Genomic DNA, 21,518 nt, shown 5'->3' with positions numbered 1-21,518 from the left:
AACAAGCTAATAATATAACTACAATAGCATTTCCTGTTTTGGATTAGAAGTCTAATTAGCGAACACACCCAAAAAAAAAAAAAAAAAGCTTACTTAAGACTAGAGAATTGCTTGGATATGTACATTTGCCTTTTTATTGCTATACAAAAAATGATTACAAATGATGTTTACAAGGATGGAAAGAATGCAAGGAAGGCTTTGTGCTTCCCTGCTTGTGAGTATAAGTTGTGTTCCGTGTGTTTATAACGAAGGAAAGCTCTTCTTATATACATGAATGAGGGTGCTACGTTACAAAAAAACTTTTGTAGAATATCTTCTTTATATTTGGTGTTGTCACTATTTCTAAAAAAATTGGATGTTTTTAAATTGCACTATTTTTGGACATTTCTGTCAACTATTTCTAGATGTGAAAGTTTTTTCTTCTTGTGCCTTCTGCTTTTTCAACGACCACTTATTGTTGCACGTCCTTTTTGTGGATGCAAATTTCTTCCTCCTTGATCTTGGACAAAATTACACCTACAAAACAAATAACACCTTTGGTTAAGGCCAAGAGCCTCACGCGCCCACGATGAATGAGGGGGACTTTGGCTGAAAAACCTCCGATGCTAAAGTTAGAATTTTGATAGAAAAATGTTTGGGGAATTTTTTAGTGTTTAGCAAGAGTCAAGACCTAGGTTTTTAGAGGAAATGAGGTTGAATATATAGTGCATGGTTGGTCCCTTTGGGAGAGAAGGTGACCGGCCTTTTGTGTATTTTTTGGGTGTAATTGGTGGTTTAATTGGCCATTAATAGATTAATTAGGTAATAAATGTATTAATCAGCCAATTAACATAATTTAAAAGAAATGTTTTGGGGGTTACCTTGTGGAGAGAATTTGATGAGGATGGATGAAATAGGTTTAAAAATAAATACCTATTTGGGCACTTTTGACTTGATTGTAGGATGTTTGTCCACTGCCCGCGCATATGAATTATGGTGCTCCTCAACGGTAATTTTGTCCTTTTTGCCCAAAAATCCACATGTTGCCTCTTGATTATTTTTGGCTCCACAAATGTCCCCACACCTGTTGGGCTGCTCGTAGGAAAAGGCAACAGGTGTAGCGATTTTCTTGCTTTAGGAAACGTAGGATTGTTTCCTATTTTGATGTTAATTCCCTCTTTAATAGGAAATTATATCCTTCTAGGAAAGGGAAATAAATTTCTCTCAAAGCCTATTTAAGTCCACCTTAAGTGGGTTATTAAATCAACTTTGGAGAGCGATTATTCTACCTTACAAGAGAGAGATAGTTAGAGGATATTTGTTCCCCCTCCTCTAGCAATCTTCTACATCTTGCCCGTGCAAATAATCGTCTTTCGTTGCTTTCTTCGTCTTCTCCACGCTGCATCGAGGTAAGAAAAAATTCATTTTCCTTGTCTTCTTCTTAGATAGTGTTGTTGCGGGGCAGCTGTCGGGGTGGTGCGGCACATCGTTTGGCAGGGGCCAGGAGTCGGCTCGATATGGGCCAAGGAGGTGTTGTGGTAGAGACCACTGCTTGGGCTGCTCAGCTTGGCTAAAGCCAAAGGCAACTTGCGCAGTTAGGGCCACAGATTGAGGCGCTGGGGCGCAGTGCTAGGCGAGCCGCATGGCTTATGTTCTTTAGGCTTTTGGACCTGACGGGGGCCAGGCTGGCGATTGAGAAAGATGAGAAGGTCGTGGACCTCATGGGCTGCTAGAATGCAGGGTATGCATGCCTCCTACTTGCTGGTCTGAGAGAAAAAATAAGGGAAAAACCAATATGGGTTAAGTTCCCATACTGAGTACAGTGAATAACGTTGGCTGCTTAGATCTCATCGCTGGGAGAAATGTGGGTTACTCCCAAGAAAGAAGGTAAAGAGGATCTAGGCGGATACTTTGGCTCGTTTGATCACTGTCATGGAACCTACTGTGAATGAAGGTGAAAAGAAGAGATATTCCCCGTCTGCTCAAGAGATGTTGGTTAAGAAAAAACTGAAGATTTCTTTCGATGCTCGTGAGGGTCCGCCTGCTGTCGAGAGGTCTATGATTGACATGACTTCTTCCAATGGGAAGAAAAATGAGGCTGCTAGATTTGAGCCTGTGGCGCCTGCTATGTCGAGAATGGCTAATTTGATTGCTGCTAGTATTGCTCAGTGTAGAGGTCTTGTCATGCCCCCAATGCCGAAGTCTGTGTCAAAACGTTCGTTGGGAGCTAAGTTCGGCTCTTCATAAAAAGTGCTTGCTATTATAAAGAACGATAAGGTGGACTATGCTGCTAAAGTGGCGCTAAGGCCCACTCCCTTTGTTGCTGAGACTGATTCACCTGCTGGGAAGGAGGAGATTGCTCGCATGGGCAGCTGTGAGAAATCCACTAAGCCTGCTTTTAGGGAGGCTATTGAGATTTGTGTGCTCTTGAAACCAGATCTGCTTTGAAGACATGAATGCTTGTGCCAAGTTTGTTGATGGCGTTAGAAAGGTTTGTTTGCCCAAGTTCCTTTGCGAAGTATACAACCCAATTTAGAAGGATTGCTCTACTTACTATGATGTAGATATAGCAAGGTTGCCAAAGAGGTGGCGAAGACTATGGCAACTGAAACTTATTCCTCGGCCGAGGGGATCAAAAGGTTGAATTTTGAGTTGCTTTGAAGGGGTCTAATATTTTTGCCCTCACTTCTTTGTAGCTTGAGACCACTTGCCAAGAGATCGTTGACTAGAAGACTAGGCTTGACGCAATCCAAGTTAACTATGAAAGTGCAGAGAAGGAGATTGGATGTTATATACCTCAAATTCAAGATCTTGAGTTTGCAGTTTCTGAGCTTCGTTTCGCTGCTTATGCAAAGGATGAATAGTTGATTGTTGTTTATAATCAAGTGATCCACTTCAAGAGAATCATCAATAGGCTTGAACCCCAAGTGTTGGAACTTCAAGGTGTACTGAAGATTAATGAAAGTCTAAAGAAGGAAGTGGATAAGCTGCAACATGTCCGTATTGGTCTACTCAAGGAGAATAAACAGCTGAAAGGTGAGAAAAAGGGGCTCGAGGTTTCGAGGTCTTCTCTATTTCTCTGGAAGACTTGCTTGCTTTTACTTTTGAGGCTTCCATTGGTAAAGTAGTTAAAAAAGTTGGTGTCCAGGCTAGGGCAACTGGGGGTGAAGCGCTGATGATGTTGCTACTAAGAGCGTCGCGGCTACTGAAAGTACGACGACTGAGTAGTTGTAGGATGTCCAAGCTGCTGAAGTGTAGTCTTCTAAGTAGCCTTTAGGATTTTCTTTGTTTTTCCTTGTAGCTCTTGTTTTCCTTGAACTCCTTCGGCCTTTGCTAGTTGTTTATAAACATGCTTTATTCGCTTCTCTTCATTTACACTTCTTTTGTTCATGCCCTAACCTTTAGACTTTATAAACCAATGGAAAACATGCTACTTTTCTATAAGTAGACAGGCCCGGGTAACCTATGCAGCCATAGGTGTTGGTGTAGAATTTGCAAAGTTGTTAGCCATAGGGTTGGTAAGGTAGGAACTGCATAAGAACTGGATAGTCATCGACTTGTGAAATGGTGCCCGTCGAGTTGCTTAAGTCTTCGGGCTTTAATGTAGTAGGAGGTTACACATAGTACTTCTTCAGATTGTAGGCACTCCACTGCTTTTTGATCTTTTTGTCGTTTCATGGTGGCGAGGGTGTAATTACTCTTGCCGCCTACTTTGTTGATCTTGTACGGACCTTTCCAGATGGGATCCATCTTTTTGGAGCTTTCTCTACGGGCAGTGATGAAGGCTTTTCTTAGGACTAGATCTTCGGGCTAGAACTGCTGGATTTTGGCCCTTTTGTTGTAGTTAGAGAGGAGCTGCTGCTGGTAGGCTACGATGCGAGTAATGGTCTGCTCGTACTTCTCCTCTACCAGATCTAAGGTTATGGCCATCTCCTTATTGTTTTACTCAATGCTTCGTAGTAGAGCGATGATACTTGGCTTGATGACATTGGGATGAATGATTGCTTCTGAGCTAAATGCCAAAGAGAAAGGAGTCTCACCGGTTGCTCGTCTTTTGGTGGTACGACATCCGGGGACTTCGTCTGGCCATTTTCCCTTCTTGTTGGTGAGGGATTTCTTGAGGCAGTCGAGGACCATCTTGTTGGATGCTTCGGCCCGCCTATTTCCTTGAGGATATCTCGGAGTGGACATGTGCTGCTTGATGCCATACTTTTGAAAGAATTTCACCACATCTTTGCCCATAAATTACGGGTCGTTATCTGTGACGATGGACTAAGGAATGCCAAATCGGCGAATGATGTTCCTCCATATGAAGTGCTCTATGTCCGTCTAAGTCGTGGTCGTCTTGGGCTCTGCTTCTACCTATTTGGTGAAGTAGTCGGTTGCCACAATCATTATGCCTCTACCCCCAATAGCAGGTGACATAGGTCCTACTAGGTCGATTGCCCACTGCATGAACGGCTAAAGATTTTTCTGCTCGTGTAGCTCGCTGAGCAGTGCTGGTATGAGCTTGTAGCGTTGGAAACGGTCGTATTTTTGTACTAACGCCTTAGCATCTTGGTGCGTGGTAGGCCAGCAGGAGCCTGCGTTAAGAGCTTTTTGTGCTAAGGATTAACCTCCGGAATGATTTCCACAAACGCACTCGTGGATTGAGCTTAGAACCTTCAAGTCATCGAGAGGCGCTAGGCAGTGGAGATGTGGTCCGGTGTAGGATTTTCGGATGAGAATGTTGTTCCACATGTAGTAGCGTGCTGCGTTGATTTGGAGCTTCCTAGACTCCAATCTTTCCGTGGGGAATGTGCCATTGACCATGTAGTTTACAATGGAATCTTGTCAGTTTGGAGTGGTACTAACCTGTGACACCTCAGCTACTGGCTTCGCCTTTATGCTTGGCTCGTCTAGATGCTCCACCAGAATAGAGCGTTTAAGTTTATGGTCGAGGGCGGAGCCTAGGCCGGCTAGTGATTAGCTGGGAATCGGAATGAATTGCGAGCTTTTCACCGCTAAGTTTTTTTCCATTCGAAGGCTTGCTAGTAGGGTCTCGTTCTCTGCTTTGTTATTAGATGTTTTAAAGCCTAGAGTGATTTCTTGTTTGGGTATTGAATCATCTGGGGTGACAAGGACTACGCCTGCTTTCGGACCTTTGTAGTTGGACGCGTCGTCGGCATGTAAATGCCAAAAGTCTCCATCGGGTGGAACAGGCACGGCTAAGGTGTCCTCGGCTACCTCCGGGGCGTCGTTGGGCCACTCTGTTACGTCGTGAATGCGTGGTAGGGAATCGTGGAGCTGGGGCGATGTTACACGTAATAAGAAATGCTCAACTACCAGTATTGGACCATTCTAGAGCTAAATTATGGAGCAAGGGTCGGCTAGGGCCGTGTGACACGCAGCATAAGGTGGTGCTCAACTGCCGGTTGCTCATATGTAGAATCTTTTGGGGCGACGAGGACAAAACTTGATTTCGAGTGTGTCTTTCCGGTGTTCGTCTGCCCTTGGCGTTTCTTTTGGGCCAAGTTATTGCGTTCGTTAGAAAATTTTGCACCGGCCAGTGTCTACGCCTTTATCGTCGTGCTTCTGGATTAAGCGAAATAGTGTGTCATAAGGATGACTGCGTGAGTCTGAAGGTAAAACCTGAGCTTCCGGGTTGCAACAACTATCACCAAAGTTAGCTTTTAAATTTCTGGTAACATCGAGGATACCTTTTGAACTGTGGAATACAGGTAGTCAAGCCCTCAACTCTTTTCGTATGATGGTAGAGCTTATTATTGCTTCAGATACCGTCAAACATATGAATAAATCCTCCACTGCTTCTGGTTTGGATAGTAAGGAGGTGATGTTGGGTACTTCTTAAAGTCCTTGAATGTGCATTGGCGAGCCTCGTCCCAAAGTGTATGCTTCTCTGCCAGAGCGAAAGAGTCTACCAAAGTTAGATCTTCTTTCATGATCAATTTTCCAAATAGCGGGTGGTTTGCTAGAAATCCTTTTTGGAAGGCTACTCTAGTTATCGAGTCGTTGCATTCGACTATCCTTGCCTTCTTTGCTTTGAACCTCTTCACATAGTCACAAAGTGACTCTTTTAGGTTCTTCTTAACGTTGAACAAATGGTCGAACTTCTTTTTGATCGAGCGATAGGATGAACATTCTTTGGTGAAAACCAAAGAAAGTTCATCGAAACTCCGGATAGATTGTGGCAGCAAGGTGTAGAACCAATCTTGCACCTCACCTTGTAGAGTGGTGGCGAATATATTACACATGAGATCATCGTTGGTTTGATAGAAGATCATTGCGCTTCAGTAGTGCTTTAAGTGTTTCTCCGGGTTTTCATCCCATTTGAAAGATGTGAAATGTGGCATGCCAAACTTGCGTGGAGGCTCTGCCTACTCGATCTCGTCCGTGAAGGGTAACCTGCTTATGTTGGTCATGTTTCGTCGTAATGCCTCATCGGCGACCTCGTTGTATTGGAAATTACGCAATTGCTTGGTCAAGAGTCTCTCTACTTCTTCCTGAATTTGCCTTTGTTGGGGGTAGAGAAGTTATCGACTGCCCCTAGCCGTGACTTGCTGGTCTAAACTGCTCTTCCATGTGTTTGGTTCGTCTATGTCGTGGATACAGTGCGTGTAGTGCATTCCTAGCAGGCGAGGGAGTTCTTCATAGGTTGCCGGTTAAACTTGAGCAGAATTGAGTGACTACTTCTCTATATCCATCGTGCTACCTACTCCGATGTGAGGTAGAGGATGCTCTTTGCGGGCTTAGCCGGGAATGAACATTTTGCTTGAAAGGTTGCTTATGTTGACTATCGGAGTGTGACCCCAATCGTGAATGTACGCTTATCCGTGAGCCTAGTCGAGAGTGCACGCTTCTCTTCGTGCTAAAACAGGAGTATACGCTATCTCGGGGACCCAATCCGAAGTGTACAATGCCCGAACGCTCGGTTCATAGCTGGTCAATCGTCGGTCCGAAAATTTGAAGCCAAGATGGTTAAACTAATTTTGGATCAATTTGGGCTGCTTGGAAGGCCACGGGAGCAGACTGGGCCGCATGAGCAGGCTGGGCCACGAGAGTGGGCTACTCGACGGGTGACGCACGTGGGTGCGAGGCTAGGGCTCGGCTTGGCAACCCGTTGGGCTCACGTTGGCCTTAGAGTAACATGGCTAAAGTCGTGGCTTTGGTGCCATGGGCCTTGGATGGCGGCACGGCTCGGGCCATGGTGGTGACACCATGGACCTTGCCCCAGGTGGCCACCGCGATGGTTCTCGTGGTGGTGATGCCGCTCCACTTATTGTCACATTTAGCCTCATGGATCGTAATGGTCCCATCTCTTGAATATTGAAATTTTCACTTGTTGAATTTTCTAAATTTCTTGCAAATAAAAAATTCTAATAATAAAAACGTACGAAAAATCTACAAATGGACAAGAAAATAGAAAAACCTTGGACGCGAAAGTCTTCTACGAGTGTGGGACTCAACTCTCAATGAAAGCCCCAATTTGTGGATGCAAATTCCTTCCTCCTTGATTTTGGACAAAATTGCACCTACAAAACAAATAACACCCCATGACTATTCCAGAGGTGATTTCACGATCTTATATATGACTAATCGAAAAGACTCCTTGATATGACTTTCCCTTTATTCGGGCGGACTCCCATGATTCCTTTCCCAGTGAGCCCACGATGATTTTTTAGGGGGGGGGGAGACGCTTTGGCCAAAGAACCTCTGATGCCAAAGTTAGAATTTTGAGAGAAAAGTGTTTGGGAAAATTTTTAGTGTTTAGCAAGAGTCAAGACCTAGGTTTTTAAAGGAAATGAGGTTGAATATATAGTGCATGGCCGGTCCCTTTGGGAGAGAAGGTGACTGGCCTTTTGTGTATTTTTTGGGTGTAATTGGTGGTTTACTTGGCCATTAATAGATTAATTAGGTAATAAATCCATTAATTAGCCAATTAACATAATTTAAAAGAAATGTTTTGGGGGTTACCTTGTGGAGAGGACTTGATGAGGATGGATGAAATATGTTTAAAAATAAATACCTATTTGGGCACTTTTGACTTGATTGTTGGATGTATGTCCACTACTCGCGCATAGGAATTTCAGTGCTCCTCAAGGGTAATTTTATATTTTTTGCCCAAAAATCTACGTGTCGCCTCTTGATTATTTTTGGCTCCATACTTTTTTTATTTTTCTTTTTATACCACTTTTTTTAGTGTGGGGAAGATTTTAACTTTATATTTCTGTTTGGTAATTTGATGGTTCTGATGGTATTTTGGAAATTATAAAAATTTCATGTCCTGATGATTAAATGAAAGTTTTTTTTAGGGTATTTGGTTTGTTTTCCTAAGTTTTTATTGCACTTTGTTTTTTATATTCAAGGGGTATTTTAATTACTTTGATTTACATAAGGCTTTTTAGCCAAAATGGTCCTTGAGATTTGCATAACTCCTCACTTTGGTTCCTGAGATTTCAAATCAATAGAAGTGGTCTTTGAGATTGTCCACCATCCATCATTTTGGTCCTTCCGTTAAAAACTTCTTTAAGTGTCCCGAAGCTCTTGGCCGGAAGTTTTGGCAATTTTCAAAGGTTCGTAATTCAATCGTTTGTTAAGCAAATTCGACCCATAATATATCAAAATGAAGATAGGAAAGTGTAGAATAAGATTATACCTATTTGGAAGCCCAATGGTTGCCGGAGATGGTCAGAAAATAGCCTCAAAGTTGACTGGTCCGAGGGAAAACTGGAAAACTCGCCAGAAACTGGGTAAACTTTAAATGTTCATAACTTCTTCAATATTCAATGAAATCAAGTGATTCAAATACGAAAATCATACTTCTCAACGAGATGAAGATAATGGTACCCTTTTCAATGGCTAACTCACCGTGGTTTGGCCGGAAAATGGCTCGAAAGTGGTTGTCTTGGTCCCAAGTTAGCCACTTTCGAGCCGTTTTTGGGCCAAAACACAGCGAGTTAGCCGTAAAAAGGTACCATTCTCTTCGTCTCGTCAAGAAGTATGATTTTCGTTTTTGAATCACTTAATTTCGTTGAGTATTGAAGAAATTATGAGTGTTTAAAGTTAAACTAGTTTCCGGCGAGTTTTCCCTCGGACCAGTCAACTTTGAGGCTGTTTTCCGACCATCTCCGGCAACCATTGGACTTCCAAATAGGTATAATCTTATTCTACACTTTCCTATCTTCATTTTGTAATATTATGGGTCGAATTTGGTTAAAAAAGATTGAGTCACAAAGCTTTAAAAATTGCCTAAACTTCCAACCAAGAGCTCCGAGACATTTAACGGAATTTTTAACACTCATAATTTCAGGGGCCACTTCTATTGATTTGAAATCTCAGAGACCATTTTGGCTAAAAAGCCAAAAAAAATATTATAAATTGAATAATTTGATAACTTGTTGCTCCACCAACTATTATAAAACACAAGTAGCAGAAGCAATGCGAAAAGGAAGTGAAGGATGCCTTTCAGTATATAAATTTATATTTGTACGAATCAGTGTGATGACAAAAAATACAATGCAAATATGAAAATTCTCAACCAAGATATTTGCGTCTATAAATAGTGTTACATATTACAGATTTCTGCTTAAGCATTTATTCTCAAACATAGAATTACAAATGGCATTTAACTTTTCTTTCTTGTTCGAAAAATGGCATATAACCGGAAATTCATGGGGATGGTTCGAACTCAAGGGTTCAGGAAGAGAGCAGTGCACTGCTTGATTGTATCTTCAGGGCTCGTAACTGCAAAAGGGTCGAGCATCAGATATACATATTCCATAAATATGTCCGAAATATGGCCATAAGTAACTTTAAACCTGAGACGAGAGCTTACCTGTATGACCTACGGTTCTTTCAGATTCATAGATTTCATGGTCATTTCCACCCTGCGGAAAAGGATATTCACAAGTCTTAGGGCCCGAATATGAGAAGGTTGAAATGTAAAACAGAAAACTTCATCGAATACAATAAACGTAAAACATAAAACATGAACAGACTACTACTCATGAATTCATAGAAAAGGAAGTTGTAGGACGAAGAGGGTTAAGCCATCAAATTATGGACAAACCTTGTAAGTTTTGTCACCAAAGAAATGGATTTCTTGAAAATCATCTAGGTATCTCAAGCAGTATGTCTTGTCCCAACCTTGCGGGAAAACCTGGTTCAAGCAGTGTAAACCATCGGCGTTCAATTTCAAAAGTCCTAGTCACCTTTTACTCGACTATTCCGAGAATGGGCAGGCAAAATCTAAATAAATGTAATAGGCATTAAAGCAAACATGAATATCAACTATCGCTTACATCAAAGCTTATCTGCCCTCCTATGGAAAACGTCAAGTTAAGGTGACCAAACTTTTCACGGAGCATGGAAACCATTTTTGGGCGTATGTTCTGAACCTGCAAATGAAATTTCGTCTTTCAATTTGTACACAAGCAAAAAAGAATATTGATATCACTTATAATAAATATAAACTCACAATTTAATTTTATGGTGTAAGGTATCTAACCTTGTCATATCTTTCAAATTCATCCCTTTCTTCTTGGCTACAGTTTCGCCCAATTGGTGAAACATTAAGCATCCCATTTCGGAACTCTATAAATGTACCCCTGCAGTTTAGTTAAAATGAAAGTATAAGTTTACAGTCAATAGCTTAAGATTTAACAAGGACTTCCACTCCACTAACCTCTTTATCGGTATGTCCAAGTCTGCGATATAATGAAGCGTAAAATTGATAAATTCCTGCACAATTGTATGCCAATCAGATCAATCTCAAGAACAACGTAATTAAGTTTCTGGGTGCTTTTTGTATGTTTAGCTTAACTGCCTAAGATATCTTCCAAATAAGGAATTTGAGAGTCATAGCATACAACAGAGCATGGGCTTTACCTTGAGTTTGTCTTCTCCAAGATATGTCTTCAAGCTCTACAGAATAAAAACGCAAAACGCATCAGTTTGGAGTTATTATTGAAAGAAATAAACGTATGCAGGAAAAAGGACAAGAAATGCAACTCTGTCACAAATCCTATCAGAAACAAATGATGCCTATCTGGCACCTACACTACGACCCAGAAAAAGTGATTTTAACTCAGGTATAGTGTGTTCAAGACGTTCGAACTGTAATAGAGGACAATGAGGTGAAACATTTATATGGATCAGAAGAAATCTGAGGGCAGAGAACTACTTTGTTCTAAGATGAAAGTACTTTCTTTAGCCACAAATAATTTCTTAAAAAATAAAAGAAGAACGATCCCCCTAAAAGATACCACAAAACAAGATTGTAACATGGAAATATTTATCTTGATTATCCAGTTTTTCTTTGTTCTTCAGGAGAAGATTTATATCATTACTGATATATATACCTTGCTCAAATTCTGGGTATCAGATCATTACAAATTTAGCTTTGCTTATTATTTCAGCCAAACACTAGGCCAGAAAAGGAACATAAATTTACTTGTACAGAACATTACTTTGACATAATTAATTCAAACATCACTTTCACACAATCGATTCAAACCTCACTTTTAGTCAGGACACTGACATTATGAATGTGAAAACATGTTTCATTATCACACTAAGCTGTATTATACCTGGGTGCCAATCAGCGTCCTGTCTTTGTGAGCAACAAGACCATTCTCAGAAAATACATAATCATAGTCATCCATAACTGCAAAGACAAAGACGCATTTAATACGCATGGCCAAGAAAAGATTTTCAAAAATAGTAAAATAGACAGCTATAGATGTGTCCACAATGTCCCTTGATAACTAACATTGGAGGATAAGAGTTGAAGGAAAAGGAACAAGGCGCCAACCTAGCATATTGTGTTATTAAGACAATCTAAATGGCCTCTAACAGATGCAACAAAACAGTTTCAATTGCATCCTAGGAACAAATATTAATTAACGATATATACGATGAGTAAATATCCAAACTTGAGCTCCAACAACTGAAGCTTGGAATTGATGTGTCATATGCAGAATTAAATGTTCAATACATTTCTAGTTTAATTTTTATACCATCTACAAGACTACAAGGAAAAAATATACACCTGTTTTGCCAAGCTGCTCCGTTATCTTTGAAAGGTCAGACCCTCCCACAATGCCTACTGTAACAACCTGCACTTCAGTAAGGCAATTGATCATTCACAAGAAACTAACAAACCATCCTCAATACAGATATACACTTTGGGCTGATGGGTTGCGTACCTTCCTAAGTTCTCGCATCAACTCCAACATTTCTGGAGTAACATCCTGGGATTCAAGCGAAACACATTCAATCAGAAAACTTTATGCACGTAAGCCGATTAAGGAATCTAAAACATCGTGTTCTTCAAATCGATAACCCATATGATCAACTAGTCCATAATCTAACTGAAAAATAAACAGTGATTTAAGAGGAAAAGTATAAATCAGAGATTCATACCTTTCTTGGAGCTGTGAGAGTATCATCAACGTCAAACAAGGCAATCACACCAGGCCTCCTAACATCCATTTACACTCAATCTAGTACGCAATAACACAATGCTCATTTAACAATTTAATCTCTTGAATTTCTGTGACCATCAGTAAATCCAGCAAGCAAACAGCAAAACGGAGATTACCCAGATGTTATAAAGGATTAAGATCCAAAACCCAATAATTATTTACTTACAATAATTAAAAAAAAAATTGATTGGATGGCCTATATTGTAAGCAACAGAACCAAAAGGTGATTAGAGACTGAAAATGGGGTCAAAATTATGTGCACCCAAGAAAGAAGAAAACTTCAGGATCTAAGGGCAATGAGGTTTTCAGATGATGAGCACTAATCAACGGAAACTGGCAAAAGAAAAGTAAATTACCAAATGAGAAGAAAACGAAAAAAGAGGATGTACCTTGTAATTGGATTAATGAGAGAAAGTGCAGGTTAAAGAATGAGAGCTGTGAAATGAAATGAAAGTTTGAGGAGCAGAGAATTGTCAAGCAGATTTTTTTCAGTGGCGGAACTTAGCGGTTATTTGGATTCTACAAGGCGATCTAAAGGGTCCCAGCAGAATATTACTCGTTTTTATTTAGTCAACTTTTGCGCCAGTTTATACCAAACTCGTTAACCCGACTCAATTCACCTGTTAAAATTAACAGTTGGGTGGACTGATTAAACGATCATATGTCGTTAACGAATGAATTCGTTAATTACATGTTAAATAACAGGTCATTTTGGGTTTACTTGCGATACCTGCTAGCACTGTTAATGGGTTGGATTTAGCTAATCTATTAGCTTAAGAGATTGTGTTTGAGTGTTCCGTTATCTTAATGAGTTAGGTTGAAACTGACCGACACCTAATAAACCGATCTGTTTACATGTCTACTTGTAAGTGATACATTTCAAGTTCGATTCACATGGATGTGTTGAGGTCGATACCTAATAAGTGATTGACTTATTGTGTGGCTGCTCAATTCTTTATCCCCTTAGATATAAATATAATTGTATCAAAAAATTGTGCTTCAACTAACATTACGGTTTTATCACTTATATTAACTGAAAACCTTGACTCTTAAGTTTAATAATCATAAATAACGACTCGGTAAGTTAGATATCCAATTATTACTCGTATGATTTAACATAGCAGAAAACTTTTGTAGGAGTTGTATTTTGTATTTATACGTAGAAATAACGTTTCCCTTAACTTTTATTTGTGTGGGGTTGCGAATTGCGATAGGTTGTGGATCTAGTTCGAGATGTGTACAAAAGGTGCAGAAATGAATGCAAAATGGGACATCTATGAAAGACCTTTCCCCCTCGATTGAACGGCTTCAGGGGCATCTTCCCGACACTCTCTGTAATTTGGCACACCTTGTGGTTCTCCATCTCGGTGGGTGCACAAATCTTTCTCTATCTCCGTTTATGTCCGAGAAACTAATCTCTGTGTGTTACTATGTCAGAGAAAATGGGCATACTGACATTTTGACACGTGTACTACACTCCAAAAATGAATAATCTTCAGGGGTTTTGGGTACACTCTGGCTGTGCCGATAAACACATGGATATGAAGCTCTGTTTTGAAGAAATCAATCGGTCACTACGCCGCATGCGGCGGCTTTGATGGAACTAATGTGGTGCGGTCAGACGGCTAGCCACCGCTGGATTCTTTGAAATCCCATCTCGAAAAGTTGGTATTTTCCAAGGAGAGGTATTCTTTACATGTGGAATACATTTGTTGACGATCTTTTCATTCGGGTTTGGCGGGTTCAATGGCTTACGTGCTGCTTTTCTTGATACTTTTGATTTGTGCTTGTGCAGAAACTGTGAAGATATTGCTTTGTCTTTTCCCGTTGTCCTAATGCCACTGGTGCTCCTCCAATTTGGGTGGAAGGTAGTTTGCATTTCCTTACCTTAACATTTCTGTATCGGCAAATTACGGTGGATGAGCCGCTGAATTTGCGTAGCTTAGGCTTTTTGTAAAAGTTTTAAGCACCTTTGCCTGTGAAGGATATCAAAGAGAAATGAAGTCTTTCTCGCCAAGCGAAACCATTGTATTCAATACAACGAACAAACCTGTTAAGTTTTACGGAGCTTTGCATGGTTGACATCCATCTCCCCTTAACAAATACAATCGAAAACTAACAACTCAAACTGTTTAAAGTTTCCCAATATGTGGACAGATTACTTCGTACATGTTGTGTCGTGAACTTGTGATTGCTTCCCTTTACGATTTTCCACCACTCTTTGTGCACCATTGATAGTGATGCCAGTTTTAGTTGCACGCTCACATAAAATCTCCCAAAGATGCACATATTTCATGATTTTAAATCCCTTTGTGCACCATTTATTCCGCTAATGAGTATGATCTTTAAGTTTCTTTTGTTCTAAAAATTTGATTTTAAAGTCTGGCACACATGCTTTTGCAGGGAAGATGTATGGGATTGGATCGTCTGCAATTAGCAGTCTAAAAGGGCACAACAAGAGGAGGAATAAATAAGAGCCTCAACGATTTCATCTCCCTCTTCGAAAGAATGTCTCTTGTACCAACTAATGCTAAAGCTAAAGACGCTAGAATTGAATGGTTCTGGTAGTTTCAGGTCAGATTTACATATTTCTTGTATCTGTATATATACTGCTTGGAGAAGGACGTTATCGCTAATAGAAGTTAGGAACGTGATGATACTCCTGAACCAGAATCCAGATTTGTTTACTGGCCAATTTCCAGAAAGAATACAAACTGATAAAAATATAGTTAACTCAACAGGCACAAGTTACAGTCATAAATAACTGAACAAGTGCCAACTTCCCAATACATACGAGTAAGTAAATACTGACCACGTACCAGTCACTGGATAAACGATGAAGAAAGAAATACACGAAAAAAGCAAAAACCTAAATAGAAGAGCTCTCAAAATACAGAAACCAACTCAAAACTCGAAAGAGTCACGAACTCCTTGTGTTTATGTCCAAATGACAATATTAAGCTAGATTAGATTGCTTTTATGGCGTAACAATTGCCTTAGAAAATACAACCGAAAGTTAGCAACTCAAACTTAAAATATCTCAATCTGTGGACAGATTACTTGGTACACGTTGTGTTGTGATTGCTTCCCTTTATATTTTTTTGCCGAATCTTTGTGCAGCATTGGTAGTGATGCCAGTTTTAGCTGTATGCTCACATAAAACTGACTTTATTGACTTTGTCTGATTGGAAACGTAGACCAGGGATTAAGGTAACTTTATTAACTTTGTCTGATTTGATTTCTTAGCTAGTTAGCCGGTCTAGAATTCATAAGTCACACTCACACCTCTGTCTAGCCAATTTCTCCAGTTATTGGTAGCGGACATATTAGCAAAGCTTGACCGACTCTCTTCAATTCCTCCCCAAATACTCAAAGTTCCCTTAGCAACCAACGTTTGTCTCTCACATAGTCACGCACAATCCACCAAAGGAATATGTTGCACGACTCAATCCACTGCAAACAGACACACTAAAATAAAAAACCCACCCTCACCATCAACCACCACAAAAAACACCCACCATTAAAGTTATCAAATTTTCCCCAGTTTCACTTGTGCTTTTTTGGAATTGAAGTGCAGTTCACTTCTCTGGAGTTGTTCTGTATTATTGAATTTGACGATGATGTAATAATCCCTTCTCCCACATTGGATTTCGCTTTTGCCGTCTGGCAATCCGCGTCCAGATGCCATTTGGAAAAATAAGCTTCTCCTAAAAGCTGCATTCTTTCATAGGAATACATTTACAGTCTATCTTTTTGTTTGGCTTTGTGGGGTTCAATTGCTTATGTGCTGCTTTTCTTATACTTTTGATTTGTGCTTGCGCAGAAACTGTGAAGATAGTGTTATGTCATTTCTCGTAGCTAGTGCCACCGGTGCTCCTCCAATTTGGGTGAAAGGTAGTTTGCATTTCCTTATCTTAACATTTCTATATCTGCAAATTAGCCCTCCGAATTTGTGTGAATGTCCAAATGACTATATAGTCTAGATTAGATTGCTTTTTAGGAGTAAGTGGGGTAGCTTGTCGTATGCATCATCAACACACTCTGCATTCATCAATAGCTTAGGCAGTTATAAAATTTTAAGTACCTTTTCCTGTGAAGGAAATTAAAGAGAAATGAAGCCTTTCTCTCTGAATGAAACCATGGTATTCAATACAACAAACAAGAGCTGCTACACAGCCTTTTAAGTTCTACGGAGCATTGCATAGTTGACATCCATCTCGCCTTAACAAATATAATCGAAAACTAACAACTCAAACTGTTAAAAGTTTCCCAATATGTGGACAGATAACTTGCTACATGTTGTGTTGTGATTGCTTCCCTATACGTTTTTCTGCCTATCTTTGTGCACCATTGATAGTGAAGCCAGTTTTAGTTGCATGCTCACATAAAATCTGCCAGAAATACACAGATGTCAAGATTTTAAATTCCTTTGTGCACCATTTATTCCGCTAACGAGTTTGATCTTTATGTTTCTTTTGTTGGAAAAATTTGATCTTGAAGTTTGGCACACATGCTTTTGCAGGGAAGATGTATGAGATTGGAGCATCGGGAATTAGCAGTCTAAAAGGCCACAACAAGAGGAGGAATAAATAGGAGCCTCAATGATTTCATCTCCCTCTTCGGAAGAATGTCCCTTGTACCAACTAATGCTAAAGCTGTAGACACTGGAATTGAATGCTTCTGGTAGTTTCAGGTTAGATTTATACGTTTCTAGTATCCATATATACTGATTGAAGAAGGATGTTATCGCTGATAGGAAGCTAGGAACATGATGATACTCTAGAACCAGAATCCACATCTGTTTGTGTACTTACCAATTTCCAGAAAGAAGACAACAAATTGATAGCATAAAAGTTAACTCAACGGACAAATTAATACAATCATCGTTAATTGAATAGGTGCCAACTTCACAATACATGTCAATGTTATATTTCTTAATTTGTAATTTTTGTTGGTAGAATTTGATGAATGATGAGCGCATATTTTACTACTTATTTTATCTCGAAAATTATATTTTCTTGTGATAAGTTGAATTTAGATGAAAGGAATTGCATGTTCTTTGTGTTTTTGTGGCAAGATTAATGAGATGGAAAAATTCAAATTAAAATTCTTTAATTTCTAGTCAAGTTAATCTCGAGAATGTTTTGAATGTCATTGATCTGTTGCTCTAATTATGAAATCATTTGTGTTTTGGCATATTAAGAGTTGGTCCATGTGCCGTTGGATTATGTGATATGTGATACATCTCTACCATTTAAAGGAAGTATAAGACTTGGTGGAGTCATCTGGGTTGGTTTTTTCTTTGTGGCTTGATCGAGCAGGTGGTGGCGGTGAGTGGTTCTGCATATTAGACAGCTCGGGAAGAAACGTGTTGAAGTACATGTAACTGAGAAGCCAGAAATTGGAATTCGGTTGGTGGATGCGGGGATGCTTATCCCTCATGCGAATAGCGACATGCATACTTTTAACATAAAATTGAGAGAAAAAGCCGGGAATTGGAATTGGCTTTTGGTACTGAGACAAAAAGCCGAGAGGTGCTCCGCAGAAATGGTGGTAATGTTCCTTCAGCTGCAAACAAACGCAAAGTGTCGTGCCAAAGCTCGTGGTTAATATATGAAATATAATGTTGATATAACATCGATATTTGGTGACATTACGTTAATATAAAGTTGTGTATATATAAGAGCTGTAGGTTTAATCAGCTTGGCTATAACAATGTGCTCTTCCGTTTATAATCAAGTTCAAATTCACTTACGTGTAATTAAGATAAATTTCACGTAAAATATCGTTTGTATTGAAAGAAAAATTATCCCCGAGAAGAAAGTACTTCATGCCCTTCTGCACCCCGGAGAAGAAAGCGTTGCAAATAGAGTAACTCTATAAGAAAATCTCACATTATTCACACGGTACGGTCGTATAAACACTACGAGTATTCAAAATGGTGTCACTTCTCTGCGGACAAAGTATAGGCCAGTAGGACCGCCGTTCAAAATTTCTTTCAGCTCCGAGAACTAATTTGTTGTGCCCTGAAAGCGGAAAGATTCTTCATGCAAGAAAACTAAATCCAAACGATACACAGCTTCAAGAAACACTACTTAAGTATCTTGATGGATTCTGGAATGGCGCTCGGCTTTTAGTTCTTAATAGCTATGTCCTAACCAGAAGCAAACAGCATCAGCTATTATGCTGCCACCATTCCTCAGAGATGCATCATCTTCACAATGCTGTGGAAACAAAACCCGAAAACAAAGTTCGAATGTGAAGAACTTAACTCAGTTGCAGGATTTGCTGAGGCTTAAGAGCATCAACATCTATTCTGACTACACCAATCCCTGCATTGTTCACCTATGTAGAGCCCAACTGTCTCATTATCTATTTTGTTTTGAAAAGAGAAAATACATTTAGAAAACTTGGCAACAAAAATGCTGCCCTGCCGAACACCTTAACAAAAAGTAATATTTGTCAGATGTCGAAAAGAACTTGAAGACGGAGTAAAAAGAATCCGATCTGGACGAAGATAAATCTTCCACAATTAAAAGTGGTTACAGATTTACGGTAAGCATAATATGTTCCAATCATTAATAGTAGTAGGTTTAGTCACATCTAGTTGATGAAAAACCACTTGATCTGTGCTGTGAGGCCAGTCTTTGAGGTTTTCACCCATGTCATTAATAGTAGTAGGTTTAGTCACATCTATGTCGAAATACTAACAATAGTATTAGTATTAGATTCTTCAATTTCTGTCAGATGCTGGAAGAGTTTGACAGAGTTATGATGCTATCATACTCCAATATACATATAAAAAGTTGAAGATGCTGCCCAAATACATAACATGCCTCTGCAACTTCTGCTTAAGTCGGTCATCTTCAATTAAAAATCTGTCACCTTAAAATGAGCAAAGAAGGAACCAGAAGGGCAATCATTGGGCAGCAATGCTAACTTCACAACCCTTGCAGCACCTTCTTCAACAGGCAAGATGCCGGCATTGAAGTTAATATCTGTTTTGACAAAGCCAGGGCAGACCGAATTGACACAAAGATTGGGGTACTTCTTGGCCAGAAGCCTTGTATATGCATTCAATGCTGCCTTAGAAAGTGTATAGGCAGACATAAAAGAAGGCCAACCTTTGCTTTCAAGTGAGCCTTCCTTGAAGTCTTTTAGAAACTCAGTCAACACCTCATCTACTCTCTCTTCTGTGAGGTTTTCAGCATCACTGAAAACTCCTTTAACCCAATCATTTCGTATGCAGTTTAACTTTCCCAAAGAAGATGAAACGTTAATAACTTTTGGTGAATCAGATAACTGGAGGAGTGGAATAAGCGCTTCAGCTGTTCTTTTAGCACCATAATAGTTTGTTTGCAAGCATTCTTCCGCTAACTCATACGTTTGAGTCATTACTTTATTCGAATCAACTGTTCCTCCTTCCTGCATTACACCAACCCCAAACAAGAAAATTGTTGATTACAGTGTGACATGCATATCAATTAAACGCAGAAAGTTTTCGGGCACGAAAAGAAAAACTCAAAAGGTTGCAGCTTGTCAGTAAACTTCTAATTACTTCCAACTCATATCCGGGAAACATCAGATTCTTTTACAACAAAGTACTACTGAGTGAATTCTTGAATGACATTTCACAGATAATTTCCTCTAGAGAACCCAACTAGACTTTGGCCAAACAATAGATAGGTCCAAACTTCAGCACATTGAAGCTTTTGAGAAAAAAACAAGTGAAAGACTTACCGCAGCACCCGAAACTATTGAAGCCCTGAAAGCATCAGCATCCACTATTGCTCCACCGATCCCTGCGTTGTTCACCTGTGACACCCCAACTCTTTCTATATCACTTCTACATCAGCCACAAACAAACAACTAAAAAAGTAAAAAAAACCTAGAAAATGCGCAATAAAAGGGAAAGTTTGTAGATCCTTGATGTTGCTAATGCCAAACCACCTAGCTTTGAGGCCATGGGGCATGGAACTTAAACCAGGAAAGCCATCAACCTTTCCCCAGTATCTTTTCTTGAAAATGTGAGCATATCTTGCTCCAAATCTGTTTGCTTGCAAATTTGACTTAGTGGGGTTTTTACAGAAGAACTTATGCTTACAAGCGCTTATGGTAGAAGTGTTTTTATCATGAACATGCAGAAATTTTGATGCTTTTTTTATAATCTGAGCATATCATGTTGCTGATCCGATTGTTTGCAAATTTGATTTGGTGGGTTTGATTTAGGACATATTTTGTACGATTTGGTGATGTTTGAGTTTGATAGAGCGAATTTGCATCCGGATTGTTTTAATTTTGACACCACTAGGAGTTACTTTATTCTTTTCTGGAAAACGAACACATATATTGTTGAAGAATGTAAGAAGTCTCGTGTCGAAAATTGACAACATAAAACAATTTAAACCGTTTACCCTGCACCTCATATCCTGTGTTCTAATCCCCAGATTCCCCAGTATCTATCTTGTACCAACAAATTATAAAATAAAATTAGATGCAAATAACAGAAACATTTTAAGAAACCAATTCCGATCGTACCAAGATATCGAGTTTTCCGAACTGGGTTTTGATGAATTCTGCCAAAGGAGCAATTGTTGCAGGTTTAGTCACATCAAGTTGATGAAAAACCACTTGACCTTCTGCTAGGCCTGCAGACTCCTTGAGTTTCTCGACAGCTTCAAGACCCCTCTTCTCATCTCTGGCAGTTAGGACAACAGTGATTCCATCTAATGCTAACTGCTCCACAACTCCCAATCCTATGCCTTTGTTTGCACCTGTCACAACTGCGTACCTGAAAACATCACAGAAACTACAAATTCAGAAACAAAAACACAAAACAAATGTAAGAAACAAAACACAAAATAGAAGAGAATTGAAGAAAATTAAGTGGCCACCTTTTTTTTGCTTCTGCCATTTGATGGGGAATCGATGTCGGATGAAGTTTGCTGGAACTGGGATAACAGTTTGAGGATTCATCTATAATGTTTGAGTTTTGACTAACCTTAAATAAATAAATAAAAAGAAGAAAATCGGACAATTATCGGGGACGAGCAA

General features: G+C 39.6%; 2 protein-coding genes and 1 long non-coding RNA gene across 5 annotated transcripts; 1 reads left to right on the top strand and 2 right to left on the bottom strand.

Moving 5' to 3' along the window:
* Positions 1 to 9,431: 9,431 nt before the first annotated feature.
* On the bottom strand, positions 9,432 to 13,006 carry LOC103939494 (phosphomannomutase). 2 transcript variants are annotated; one of them, XM_009349587.3, is made up of 12 exons: positions 12,854 to 13,006; positions 12,403 to 12,482; positions 12,186 to 12,230; positions 12,029 to 12,095; positions 11,568 to 11,644; positions 10,867 to 10,902; positions 10,664 to 10,719; positions 10,487 to 10,586; positions 10,281 to 10,376; positions 10,049 to 10,138; positions 9,815 to 9,866; positions 9,432 to 9,723 (listed from the first exon to the last, which is right to left on the bottom strand). In XM_009349587.3, the coding sequence occupies exons 2-12, from the start codon at positions 12,469 to 12,471 to the stop codon at positions 9,668 to 9,670; spliced, it is 744 nt and encodes a 247-aa protein (XP_009347862.1). In that variant the 5' UTR covers positions 12,472 to 12,482; positions 12,854 to 13,006; the 3' UTR covers positions 9,432 to 9,667. The 2 variants fall into 2 exon arrangements, with proteins under 2 accessions (XP_009347862.1, XP_048421461.1); XM_048565504.1 differs by having other exon boundaries at positions 12,403 to 12,532; positions 12,854 to 13,000.
* A 672-nt stretch (positions 13,007 to 13,678) lies between these two features.
* LOC103939493 lies at positions 13,679 to 18,144 on the top strand. 2 transcript variants are annotated; one of them, XR_007251275.1, is made up of 7 exons: positions 13,679 to 13,831; positions 13,902 to 14,149; positions 14,260 to 14,332; positions 14,868 to 15,038; positions 16,288 to 16,358; positions 16,987 to 17,157; positions 17,786 to 18,144. It is a non-coding gene; the product is annotated as an uncharacterized LOC103939493 (long non-coding RNA). The 2 variants fall into 2 exon arrangements; XR_007251274.1 differs by having other exon boundaries at positions 13,679 to 14,149.
* Positions 18,145 to 19,160: 1,016 nt separating this feature from the next.
* On the bottom strand, positions 19,161 to 21,518 carry LOC103939491 ((+)-neomenthol dehydrogenase). Its single transcript, XM_018645551.2, has 4 exons — positions 21,359 to 21,518; positions 21,003 to 21,255; positions 20,205 to 20,279; positions 19,161 to 19,889 (listed from the first exon to the last, which is right to left on the bottom strand). The coding sequence occupies exons 1-4, from the start codon at positions 21,376 to 21,378 to the stop codon at positions 19,335 to 19,337; spliced, it is 903 nt and encodes a 300-aa protein (XP_018501067.1). The 5' UTR covers positions 21,379 to 21,518; the 3' UTR covers positions 19,161 to 19,334.

Source organism: the organism of the source record quoted next, unplaced genomic scaffold, assembly GCF_019419815.1.
Source record: "Pyrus x bretschneideri cultivar Hongxiangsu unplaced genomic scaffold, Pyrus_bretschneideri_v1 Contig4, whole genome shotgun sequence".
Classification (NCBI taxonomy): Eukaryota; Viridiplantae; Streptophyta; class Magnoliopsida; order Rosales; family Rosaceae; genus Pyrus; species Pyrus x bretschneideri.
Note: the sequence above shows the minus strand (reverse complement) of the source record. Positions and strands in the feature narration are given on the sequence as shown.

What these genes read in the sequence shown, in the direction of transcription:
- LOC103939494 (XM_009349587.3), bottom strand. Translation starts at nt 12,471, where the DNA reads ATGGATGTTAGGAGGCCTGGTGTGATTGCCTTGTTTGACGTTGATGAT. An exon ending in GGAGCAGCTTGGCAAAACAG is followed by an intron (nt 11,645 to 12,028) that starts GTGTATATTTTT and finishes TTGTCTTTGCAG; the next exon opens with TTATGGATGACTATGATTAT. An exon ending in TTGGTGACAAAACTTACAAG is followed by an intron (nt 9,867 to 10,048) that starts GTTTGTCCATAA and finishes CCTTTTCCGCAG; the next exon opens with GGTGGAAATGACCATGAAAT.
- LOC103939491 (XM_018645551.2), bottom strand. Translation starts at nt 21,378, where the DNA reads ATGGCAGAAGCAAAAAAAAG. An exon ending in ATGGCAGAAGCAAAAAAAAG is followed by an intron (nt 21,256 to 21,358) that starts GTGGCCACTTAA and finishes TGATGTTTTCAG; the next exon opens with GTACGCAGTTGTGACAGGTG. An exon ending in TCGGAAAACTCGATATCTTG is followed by an intron (nt 20,280 to 21,002) that starts GTACGATCGGAA and finishes GGGGTGTCACAG; the next exon opens with GTGAACAACGCAGGGATCGG.